The sequence below is a fragment of the Montipora capricornis genome, chromosome 8 (assembly GCF_036669925.1).
Source record: "Montipora capricornis isolate CH-2021 chromosome 8, ASM3666992v2, whole genome shotgun sequence".
NCBI lineage: Eukaryota > Metazoa > Cnidaria > Anthozoa > Scleractinia > Acroporidae > Montipora > Montipora capricornis.
This window is the reverse complement of record NC_090890.1, coordinates 2,126,706-2,139,205: the sequence shown is the minus strand read 5'-3', so window position 1 is coordinate 2,139,205 and position 12,500 is coordinate 2,126,706. Positions and strand designations below refer to the sequence as shown.

At 37.5% G+C, this 12,500-nt stretch overlaps 1 protein-coding gene across 1 annotated transcript in view; it reads left to right on the top strand.

Annotated features, from left to right (window-relative positions):
* LOC138059692 (arrestin domain-containing protein A-like) overlaps window positions 1-12,500 on the top strand; it is a 42,207-nt gene that overhangs the window by 7,092 nt on the left and 22,615 nt on the right. The window contains exons 3-5 of the mRNA XM_068905303.1: window positions 2,468-2,590; window positions 7,504-7,566; window positions 8,242-8,351. Coding sequence (XP_068761404.1) covers window positions 2,468-2,590; window positions 7,504-7,566; window positions 8,242-8,351 — 296 coding nt within the window. The remainder of the gene's footprint in view (window positions 1-2,467; window positions 2,591-7,503; window positions 7,567-8,241; window positions 8,352-12,500) is intronic.

Below are 12,500 nucleotides of genomic sequence, written 5' to 3'. Positions count from 1 at the left end.
TACCTGGTATTTACAAAATGTGCTCTCAGATCTTGCTGGAATTATGAAGTCTTTAAATTAATTTCTCAAATCCCAGTTTAAAGCTATTCACTTGCCATTTTGCACAAAAGTATTTTTGATTCAGCATTACTAGATGTCAAGTCTCCTTTTAATAGGCCTTCTGATAGGGTGCGATTAAAAAGTGCAAATTATGCGATTTTTTCAGGGCAGATTGTGCGATTAGAAAGGCCAATTATGCGATAAATAATGTAAATTATGCGATTTTTTTTCTCAGCAATTTTAAGCTTGTTTTATACGGTTTCAGGTTAAGAAAAACACTTTTTTGCTGCCCTAAAGACATTTTGAACACAAAGGAACAGTAATTATGTATCTCGATCGACATTAGTTGGTATAAATAAAAGTTGAAAGGACACAGCTAACATGCCAAATGAATGATCAAGGTGCTTGTCAACCACGAACTTCCGAAGATGGTCAATCACAATAGGGCCATACCCCCATTTATACGAGAGAAAATAAGCCGCGGCTTTCTCTGGCCGCGGCTTACAGAAGACTCGAATGTTCACCCCGTATAAATGGTACAAAATCTACGTTCACGTCTTTTTCAAGCCGCGGCTTATATTGACCTGCGAATATATATTCGTATAAATAGTTCCTTTTGCGTATTTTGTACACCGTGGCCAGAGTAAGCCGCGGCTTATTTTCTCTCGTAGAAAAGGCCCTAATATTGCACGACGAGAAAAACATCAGTCCATCGTCCACGTGGAGCGTACCTGTGAGGTACTTTCTTGTTCGATTGTGAGCTGTCAGATCGGGCGGAATGTGGGAAATACGTTCTTCGTCGAAGAAAAAGCGAGCGTTTTCACAACAAACTTATCCATGTGTAAGTTTTTATCAGTTTTCAACGAAAGAAACTACATTTTGCCGAAAAACTTAGATCTTCGCTCATTTTTCACAAATCTCTTCTATAAGAGAAGGCAACTGTGTCATTTCAGTGGTGTGTATATAAGAGCGTGTTTGTGTTGCACCAATAGAAGGAGACTCGTACCAGGTCCCCGAAATGAAAAATAAAGCCTTGAACTTCGAATGTTTTCGAAATCAGAGGTGACAAAGGTGTTTTAGCCTTTTTGCAAGATAAATCATCCAACAATGGCGTATTTATGCTGGAATTTCTAAGAAACGTGTTGATTTATGTTTCATTTTATGAATTTTGTGCGTCCTTTTGTGAATTATGCGATTTTTCGTGAATTGTGCGATCGGATGCGATTTGAGTTCGATTGTGCGAAATCGCACCATCGCGTAATATCAGAAGGCCTGTTTTAATAGAGCAGACAGTGTGAGGTCCAGCTAGATCTATAGTGTTGGCCTTTACAGAGAGAGTTAAATTAAAACTGTTCTATTTAGTGTGGTGATCACTAAAACTGTTCAAAGTAAATTAAAGTGGAACTGTTAGGGAATGTCCTTTTATTTTTTTAATGCCATGATATAACATACAGAACTGTATAATTAATTAAACTATGTACATACTGTATCCTTTGTTGAAGTGGTACTATCATAATCAAAAAATCACTTGCTTTTTTCCTTCAGATTTCGAAAAAGTGTTTGCATATTTTCACCTGGCTGGCAAAATTTTGAGCTTTGGTTTTTATCCAAAGGCTGTTTACTTTGTGTGAAAGTTTTTGAGTTCACGGTCTGGCATTACAAATTTACTCAAGTTCAAGAATGACCAACTGGACTTTAGAGGGTTAGGGGATCTACATGTAGGGAAAAGTGACGCCATTCACTCAATGGCTTAAATTTCAGTGTGCAAACACAGTTACATATGTAATTAATGTACAGTGTAACTATGCAAAACGTACACAGGTTTAAAATCTGAAAGCCGGAATTTCCTTTGCTGCATATTAAATCAGTTGCGTTCAAATGCATTGCATTCTTAAACTAGTGAGTCTTTGACGTCATTTTCTACTCGATCCAGCTCTCTCAAGATTGTAAAGTTAGTAATGGCAGACCATTAAATAGGAAAATTCCAGTTAAACTTTTTGAAATTAAGGCTTAAAACTTGAATCACTTAGTGTTTAGTTAAATTAATTAATTTAAACATAGTTTTGAAATCCAACTTTAGGAAAAAAAAAATCGATATTTTGATCATTAGTACCACTTAAGTCTTGCAGAGGGTAGAACATTTTGATTTCATTCTCATTACTCCAGACTCAGATTTTTGTTTTGTAGTCAGTGTTAGCTTGCAGACTATTTTTGACAAAAATTGATTGTAAAAGAGTGTACCAGGGATGTACAGTGTAAACAGCAAAATAATTATGAGAAAGTTAGGAGTGCTTCTCCTTGCAGCTTAGACAGAGCTGACAGTGCTGTGCCAAATTAGAATTACTTTCATTGTTGATGTCTTGTGCAATACTGTCACAGTGCTAACTGGTAATAATTTATGATAATAATTACTTATTAAATAACCTAGGTGAATGGGAATACAGAGAGGTACAACAAGATGAAGCAACGAGAATGCCAATAACAATAACCAAAACCAAACAGTCAAGAAGGGATATGTTTAGAGCTGAGTTAAGACTTATTGAATATCATGGTAAGTAGTACACTGTACCCTATTTTGTGGTAGTGCACTGTAACTACGCACTATGTTGCCAGCTAGGTTGTAAGAGTGTAAGAGCATAAGAGTGTAAGTCCATGGTGGCAATAGGCCCACAGCGCATGCTTAAATCGCGAAAATAAACAGGTATGTTGGAAGCATGCTTGAATTTCATCAAAGTAGCCCCAATTAATTGGCAAGAATTTGTGATGCTGATGAATAATAAAGCTGCTTCTACATGTAATTCCAAAATGATGGAATTACCTCATGTCAGCCTCTAAGGCAATGTTTCTTGATTCCCTATAGGCTTTTATTTTCTGTAATCTTTCTGGGTTTAGTATTTTACTACTAACCATATGTCTTCTCAGGGGGCTATTTACCTAAGACATCTACCATAGCACTTTGATGATTTATGATACCAGGGCCCGGTTCCTCGAAAGCCGATTAACGCTAATCTAAGATTAAAAATTAACCAAGCAGTTTATTTCTCTACTCCCAAATGCTGTTCAACGCAGATTTTTGGCAGAACTTTACATGAGAAGACGTCAATCTTGAAAAACAAAAATAAGCAAAAGAAACTTTCACCAAAAAGTTGAAAACTTGAAACAAAAGTTTACGCTAATCCTGGATTAAGTTAATTGGCTTTCGAGGAACCGAGCCCAAAACAATATTTAACAATTAGACCCATAGCCCACAAGGGCTATGGGTCAATAGCCCATGAGGTGAAGCCGAATAGGCTATTGAGTCGTGGCCCTTGAGGGCAAAGGGCCTGACTAATTGTTTTAGTATCACCCAACTAGGTGGACAGAAAAGGCAATAATTAAGTTAGCAAATGCAAGTTGGAGAAATGTTTATTTGGGAATATAATGAAAGAAAGCGCCACACTTTTCGCTACTCGAGGACTATTGCTAATAGTCCTCTAGTAGTATAGCCAATTAAAATGCAGGATTTGCATTAGTCCACTAGCTGGGTGATACTAATGTGTACTATTAGGGCTACAAATTATTATGCAAAGACAACTTGAATATCCTGGAAAACACAACACAGCTCAATTGACAGTTATGGAATAAAGCACCGTGTCAAGTTTCTGCACTTAACCACACGTACGCAATGCGTGCCTATTTTTATTATTTTTAATGTGTAAATATTATTATTAGTGAATTTTGAAATCTCATGCTACCAAATAGAGGTGAATGACATTCAATGAAACATATCCTGCATATGTGAGGAGTGTGGTCATCTACAAGTTCTCTCAGATCTCACTGAACCAAGTTTTATGACTGTACCTAAGTTACAGCCTGTATTTTTTTCAGTTCAATATAGAATTATGCTTGCTGGCCAATTAAATAAAAAAAATAAGAGCAATTTGAGAAAACAAAGTTGTATACAGTAAGATTTAATTCCTCAAGATCTCTGAATGAAGCTAAAGTTAGCAGATGCAGTTACTGACTATTTGTAATGCATGTACTAAATGTAATATTATTTTCTAGGAATGCATTAATTTCTTTGGATTGGGTATTCCTTGAAATTTTCCTGAAATAATGTATATTGTATTATCTGTCTGGCAGGAGTACTGCACACTCAGAGTGTTAATTATTTATTTGCTACTTTAATATGAAGTTGGTCCCACCACATTGGTCACCCAGCTTGTATCAGTAAAATCCAAAAAGGATGTCACATCCTTTGACTCCTCCCATTGGTGATCAGAAGTTTTTAATTTTCAGTTTTTGAGATGATAATTAACAATGATTTTTTTATTGGATTAGGTTTAGCATCAGTAGCGAAAATTAAAATTAAAGGAGACTTACAAAGGTTCATTTAGATTATATGAGTCATCAGCAGAGATTGTAAGAGTTGGTATGAGAGAGAGAGTGTAGCGCATTATGTTGATTCGGGCTTTAGAGGGCCAATGAACTCCGTGACAAGGAAGAAGCTAAGAATCAGGGGCGGGATACAGCAATAATTATAATAAAAGTCATAGAGAGGGCGTACCAACTCCTACACTCCCGGCTGATGACTCATAGAATCCAAATCAACCTTCGACCTACAGGTAAGTCTTGTTTAATTCTATTTGGTCATCAGCTAAGGTTGTTACAGAGTGGTACGAGATTTTAAAGTGGTCACAGAGGCATTATTGTCCACATGTGGAACATACGTGCGCAACGATAAAAGGAATTACAAAAATAAATAATTATTACATTAACATTAACTTTAATAACTGGTAAACGCAACCTGAAAATGGAAGCAACGCTTCGAATTGTCATGAACAATTTTCATGAGCATCATCAAGATTATTGCTCTACAACAGTGTAACAGGTATGTTTGGAGGCGTCTTCAAAGAACTGTATACGAAAAATGGTCCATACAGTAAAATCGCTACTGATCTGCAGGGGCAAAAATTTAAGATTTATCTTGTGCAGCCGCTGTTATAATGGAATCTCCAAAGTTAAATTCTGGTTCGGATGGTTTGTGTTATAAGCGTTGAAAAGTCGTCTTTCGAGACTATTGTGCAGCTAACATGATATATATACCCTTAATGTTACTTTGTGTTGTGATCAACAAGGAAAGAAGTTGACGCAGCTCTTGTACTGTGGGCTTTGAATTTTGATACATCAACACCTGTGGATGACAAAACTGTCCTACACCACCTGGAGATGGTATCCCTGCAGACCGACCCATGTGGCTTAACATAACTGACAAGAAGTTGACTACTGTTGGCATGATAAGTACTTGTCCTTGTCAGGTATTCCCAAAAATGCGTGATTACACAAACCTTTTCGTCAGTTGGGTAGGACCAGGAGCCTGTGTCTAGGAGCAAACAACTTCCAATCACTAAGCCTATTTCAAAGCATTTTTACAGCCCGGTCTATTTTTAGACTACCTTTTCCCTAAAAAAAAAAAGGCTGTTCCGGTCCGGTGACGCAATCCCCCCAGAACATACCAGCAGCAGAGCCAGTTCCAACAAAAGAAGAAATTTACAAATAAACTTCAGTCAACTGTCATCAAGACTTTTGTTTATCCCCACCTCATTTATTCTAATGTGTTTTCCCACTCTCTATCCTTTATATAACGTTACCTATTAAAGCTGCAATAATTTGCATTTGATAAATTGGTTACATGTCGTCGCCAAAACGTCATGTTTTTATCTTGCTACTTTTTATTTCGATATAATTATTTTTAGATTGAATTTCTCACGAATGACCAATCACAAAGAGCAACTTGGGGTCATAATGATTTCCCCCTCTGTTGCCTAGAAAGACTAACTTATTCTTATTATCTCTGAAATGCTCATTAATTTCCCACTCATTGGGCCATAGCTGCGATTCTTGAAAGTGGCATTAGCCCTGTTATTGTCAGATCGAATGCTGTTCATAGTTTTTCTCGTTGCTCTAAGTTCCTGTAAAGTTTTGAACAAATCCTCAGCAAACAAGAGTATTCCTGGTTTTGAGGGTTGTAGAAAAGGCTTTCTTCGGGATTCAAGTAAGGACGAATGCAGGTATCCCTTCTCTTAAAGGACGATTCCTTGAATGTGCACTGGACACCTGAATTAAAAAAAGTCTTGCAATACTGATCGACATTCTGACTCATTATGTCTGCCCTTTGAGCTGAGTTTTCCCATATCGCGGGTTACACTCTAGCAACCAACAACTCTGAACAATTACTGGGTTCTCTATATTTGTGAAGGATTTCTTTGCATTTGTTCACTGCATGTACTCGGCTCGAAATTTGTCATTGACAACTTTTGACAATTTGTCTAACAAAGGAAGTCCAACCTCTTCTGAACAGTTTAGTGAGGTAATAATTTCAGTCAGCAAGTCGTCAGGTTTATTTGAGTTGGTACTGTCACAGCCAAATCATGTGGACTTATACACTGTAGCATCGTCGTCTACAGCAGTCCTTTTTGCTGCTGGATCTGTGGCCTCCTCTGGGCCAGTATTGAGGTCGTATTTTGAGTCGCTATCAACATTAACTTCTTCTGAAGTTGTTTTCTTTGCATTCTCTTAAGCTCTCTCGTTAACAGCTTTCTCTGAAGCTCGTTTGTTAGCTTTCTCTGAAGCTCTCTCCTTAACTTTCTCGGACGTCGTCTCCGAGAGACTTAACTCTTGTGAATCATTGTTAGGTTTAAGTCGTTTGGGAGGACTTACTTCGGTATCACAACTCGCATCACTATCGCGGGACTTGGATCTACGTTTGCTCTGGAGCATTTACGAAGCATAATAGGTAGAAGAAGATAAATTTTCCTGCATGGTGCTTAAGACGGAAAGGAGAGTCTTTGAAACTTTATTCCCTTTCTTGGAATCAGCTGATTCCGCAGAACAAGGCTTTCCTGCTTCAACGTTCTCGTCGATAGCCAAGATACTTTCCTCATGAAAAAAGAGCGGGAAACACGGAAAAATGGAAAAAAGACAGAAATTCAGTGTAAGATAATCACTTATCCTTCTTGTGATGAAAAGAAGCCGGAGAAAACCTCAAATTCGTGCGTTAATGGTCGGTAAGTGTCTCCCTTGAAATACAAAAACGAAAGATGAAAATGATAAAGTGCCGTGATCAACTCAAGATCCACACAACTGAATTGACGCATGCGCTACACTCTCTCTCATACCACTCAGTAATGACCTTAGCTGATGACGAAATAGAATAATTATCAAGGCTGAGGCTTGCAGTATATTTCAAAGCCAAAGCTGAGGCAGATAAGACAAACAGAAGCCTTGATAAATGTCGCTAAATCCAACGACACGTATTGCCCGTAGATATGACATCACTGAATCAAAATTGATGATAAGATGGTGAAACCAATGTATAATAATAATAATAATAATAATAATAATAATAATAATAATGTTGAAGATTTCCCTGACATAGAAGCTCAAGCCATAACAGAATAAAGGATGTGTTGTCTTTTCATTTAGATGGAATACCAATGGGCTGTTATGCTTATCCATTCCAATACACACTGCAACAAGGTTTACCAGGTAAAGAATGAGCAAAGCATGTGCATTCAGCAGTCTGTTAGAAAATGTAGCAGTGGCAGTTATAAACAGTAGTAGTTTTAGGACAGTAGGAGAACTAGAAGTATTAGTTTTTATTATTAATATTTTGGAAGCTCTTTGTTAATTGATAAAGTTTACTTTTAGACTCTTTGAAACTCAGTCCATTTTAATATTTTATAATTCCTAGTTCAATTAATGCTGTGGGAGTCGGTCAGTTTTTAAATTCAGCGGTTATCAACCGCGCCTCCTGGCTCTGTGACCCGGGTTCAACAATGCCCTCGGGTCGTATGTAGGTTGAATTTCAGTTGATCTCAATCCGACTCTGAGAGTTTTTTCCTGGGTACTCTGGTTTTCCTCCCTCATCAAAAATCGACTCTTAGTGAATTACGTCTTGCTGTAGGTGGATACCTTCGATAGGGATTTATAACCTCTGGTATTCTTCCCTTCCATTGTCTGAATTAAAGTTGCTATTATCATTATTATTATTATTATTATTATTATTATTATTATTATTATTATCATTATTATTATTATTATTGTTGTTATTATTATTATTATTATTATTATTATTATTATTATTACCCCTATTATAACAATTTGTTGCTTTGTAAGGTGATGAGTTTTTCTGGGTTCTTCTTCACCTATTGTGATTGACAGGATCGTTTGAAGGCAGTGGGAATCAAGCAAATGGGGACAAGTGGAAAGCAAAGATTAGTTATAAAGTTATAGCTGAAGTAGATAGACCTGGTTCAGGAGAAGTTCTAAAGGTCGGTCACTTTTTATGAATGCCATTAATTTACTTAATATTTATCCATCACACACACACACACACTCTTACACAGATGCATTGTACTACATATGTACTACTACCATTATTATTATTATTATTATTGTTTATTATTGTTTGTTAATTATCATTATTAAAATGTCCTTGGAGCTCCTTGCTAACGTGTGCACCACTTGAATCATTGCTCTGCCTTAACAATCCTTTGTTTATAATGTTTGTACATAATCAGCAGGATAGCTGATTATTAGGCCTGAAAGCAACAGCAGCGCTTGAAATAATTTCTCAGCTGGCGCCGGTCAAGTTGTCCGGTCAAATCTGTTTTTTGCTTGGACAAGACCCGATTTTGTCCAATCAAATATGCATTACGTCGTAACTTTTAAAAAAGTGCTTCTACCCCCTCAGCATGATGCTTATTTTAAATATCAAGCAAGTACGTTTAGTGAGCTTTTATTGCAGAAAGCAGCCTCACAATCAGTACAGGAGGCGTGGGAAGCACAGCACAGCCATAATATTTGGTAAAATCGAAAAAAAACACTTGACGTAATATTACGCTTGTGCTTCCCACTATCAATAATAATAAATAATAATAGTTTATTGATATCCCTCTCGCAGTCTAAAGGCTGAATTACAAGGATGGTCAGTGATAATAACAGACATACAATACAAAGACAGTCAAATAGATAATTATATAAATATGATTAAAAGCACTAAATAACAGAGAAAAAATAACAGAGGAGAGGTTTACAACTGATCTTGATACTTAATGGTGCAGAAATCTGCGAACCGCTTTGTCTTAGGGACAAAGCGCACTGGAACACGTTCGCTGCCTATGGCTTCTAAGATTAAATTTTAAAGCGTTCCAAAGTTATATATGAAGCTGAAGGTTAAGATCGAGCTGATTCTCATGTGATAACAGAAGCTAACTTATTAAGGTTATGCCTTAAGTTTTAAGATACACGTTTGAATTTTTATTAGAGAGTAGCCTGGACCTTTGCATTCAGACGACTGTTAAGAGGCATTTGTTTCGCTTCTTACATTTGTTCACAACATTAGTTCGCAGCAACTTGCACGCGGACTGTAAGAATTATTAGCATACACACCCAAAGACACGCTACGCCAGAAGACCCGCTAATTTCATAACTGATGGATGACAAAGCGGAAACTTGCAACTACCAGAAATTTTACTGTACATAGTCAAAGGTGGTCTGGTTGTATCTTTCTTTTGCTTTCTTTTTCTTTTTTTTCTTTCATGAATGCGGATAATGTACAACCTACCGGGTAATTTAGAACTACTAGCTTTAAGAGTAAATGACTGGACATTGTCCGGTCATCCAAGGATTTGACAAAACAGAACCCATTTTGGAGCGGACATTGTCCGTTGACCGGCCCTAATATCTCAAGCCCTGAACACTGTATTCATTTGGGTGAAAATGGGTTGGGGGATAGTGAGAAACTATTGAACCTAACATGAGACAGAAAAATGATTATCCATGATGTGAAACTCGTGGGACCAGTACCGGTAAATTACTTTTTCATGCTGGTGGTATTTTAAAAATGATTTGGTTTGTCCTTTACTTCACCTATGACGGTAAATGGCCATTACATTATGAAATTTATGTTGTTGATTAAGGAGGATAGTTTGGCCAGCCCTTGTACTAGGCAAGGTGGAGAAGAGAAAAATGTGTAGTGAGACTTTTCATGCTTAGTTTGTAATTATAGCCTCACAGTACATTTAGAGATGTCAAAACTAGTTGTTCGGGATTTTTTTTTAAATATTCTTGCTCTTTGGCCATTTCAACATCATCAAAAACGTGTAAAAAGTAGAATCGACTTAGTTTTGACGTCGATTCAAAAGTAAAAATGCGCTTTATCATTATGTTTGTAGCTGCTGTTTGTTTTTAATATGTTTTTGATTAGGGTGTTTTATTATAATTATTATGATAGTTATTTCTTATTAGCTCTATCAGATGAAAAGCAGTTGTACAGCGACATGCTACAATATCTTACCTACATTAGAATATAATAATTATAGAAAAAGTCCAGGACATGGATTTAAGTTATTTTTCCCTTTTCTTTGCAGTTAGGTTTTTCCGCTTTATTAATATTATTGTTATCATCATTTTCGTCATCATCATCATCATCATCATAATTTTTTTCTTTTTTTCTATGGCTGACCATTAATTTTGAATTCCAGTTTTAAAAATTAAAACCATAACCCATTGTCACCTTAAATGCCCTAGGTCACCCCCAGTTGATGAGTAAAATCGTCTGGCGTTAGACAGAGTAAAATATGTTAAGTCTCACTCCCGGGTTCCTTGCTAGAAGAAGTCTTTTTTTTTTGCGTTCGCTGGGCTGATGAGCATGAGTACGGGAAAAGAAACCTCTGCCATGGGTCAAAACTCACTTTGATAACCGCCGCCCACAACCTTGGACGGCACTCTTCAAACCGCATGCCCCACGATATGTTTGCTGACTATGGCTTGAGCCGGTTGTGTCCCGCGCATTCCGCTGTTGTTAAGTGAGCCCACGAAACGTGAAGTATTACATGAGGTTTCAGTCGCCAAGTAACCGCTGAGCATGCTCAACACAGTGAGTCTCGACCCATGGCAGAGGTGTCTTTTCGTGTACTCATCAGTCCAGCGAACGCAAAAGAAAAGAGACCTCTGCTACAGTAGCAGGGAAACGTCCTTGAATCAGTGGGATAATAGTCTTGATTTCAAGCTTTTGATTAAACGAGTCTTGAACATCACTGTAAGATGTGACCAAAATTATAGGAGTCGCTACTTTAAGTCAATCCTATCATTTTAAAGCCAACAGACACCAAAAGAAGAACAGTTTACAATCATGCTCTTGTAATTCTAGGCCAAGAGGGTGAGTCTCCTTGACTGAGATCACTGACTATTAAACTGAGTCTGCCTTTTTATGATTAACTATAATGGCAGTGCTCGAAATTAGCGGCGACTAGTTTCTGGTAAAATGAAAAGGTTGGGTTGCCCGAAGAAAAAACAACGGACAACCCAGCCAAAAATAGAAAATGAATTACATAAGCAGCACCCGATCGACTCACTCGTCGGTTGTCGGATAGTTGAGCACCTTTCCGTGTTTTGAATATCTGTGGTTTTTACAAAAGATTGTCAGATTGGAAAATTCAAGAGACGATGTCACAAACATGTACATGGGGATGGAAAGCAAAGACTCCATTTTGAAAAAGCTGAATTTCCACACAAAAACAAACCAACAAACAAACAAAAAAACAAACCACAGGGGCACACTTGGAACTATGGGATACTCAAGCTCCAACGCCATGCAATTGTATCTCAGCACGACCTGCATTAATCGTATGGGGTTTCCCAATGGGCAACCAAGCATTTATCAGGGCAACCAAATTTGCGGATTTAGTTGCCTGGCTTTTGAAAAAAGGCACAACGTGGAATTTTTTTAAATTTCGAGCACTGTATAATAATGGCTTTGAAAGTCACTCGACTCAGTCTTTTTCTTTCCTCAGAAAGTGTACTGTGTTGTGAGCTGGTTGGTCATTTAGTGAGACTAGTCAGTGGCATATCCTCAGAGTAACCCAGTCAGTCATCCTCAGTATAAAAGCAGTCAATCAGGTATTTGATTAGTCTGACAGGAAGGCTGTTTCAGGTAGTTTCTTCTCTCTTCTTGGTGCAAAACTAAAAGTAATCATTGATTGTATGGGCTCGACTGATGAAGGGCTAGGAAGTGCTCATTTCAGTCCAGCTGGTTCTCTGCTCCTTGTAACTTCTGGCCACAGGTAAAATCATGCTGGGAACTGTTGCAGTACAATTCAGATTATTTCTTCGATTGAACAGTAGAAGCAATTCAAAACTAAAAGAGCCGCAATCCAGTGGTTTCAAATTATCTGTTAACACTGGGAGATTTTTTTCCCGGCAGGGCTCGACATTGCGACCAATACAGTGGCTAAATTTCTTCCATTTGCGACTTGTTTTCACCTTTGCCCTTTCGAAACAAAAAGCTTTGCAGTTGCCACTTTGCTGCTACTTTTGCTAAAATAAATAAAAAGTGACAAAGTTATTTGTTTCTCGCCGTGAATTTTCTTTCAATCCAAAGAGCGAGCGAACTAGACTTTCAAAAAGTCCTTCGTCTC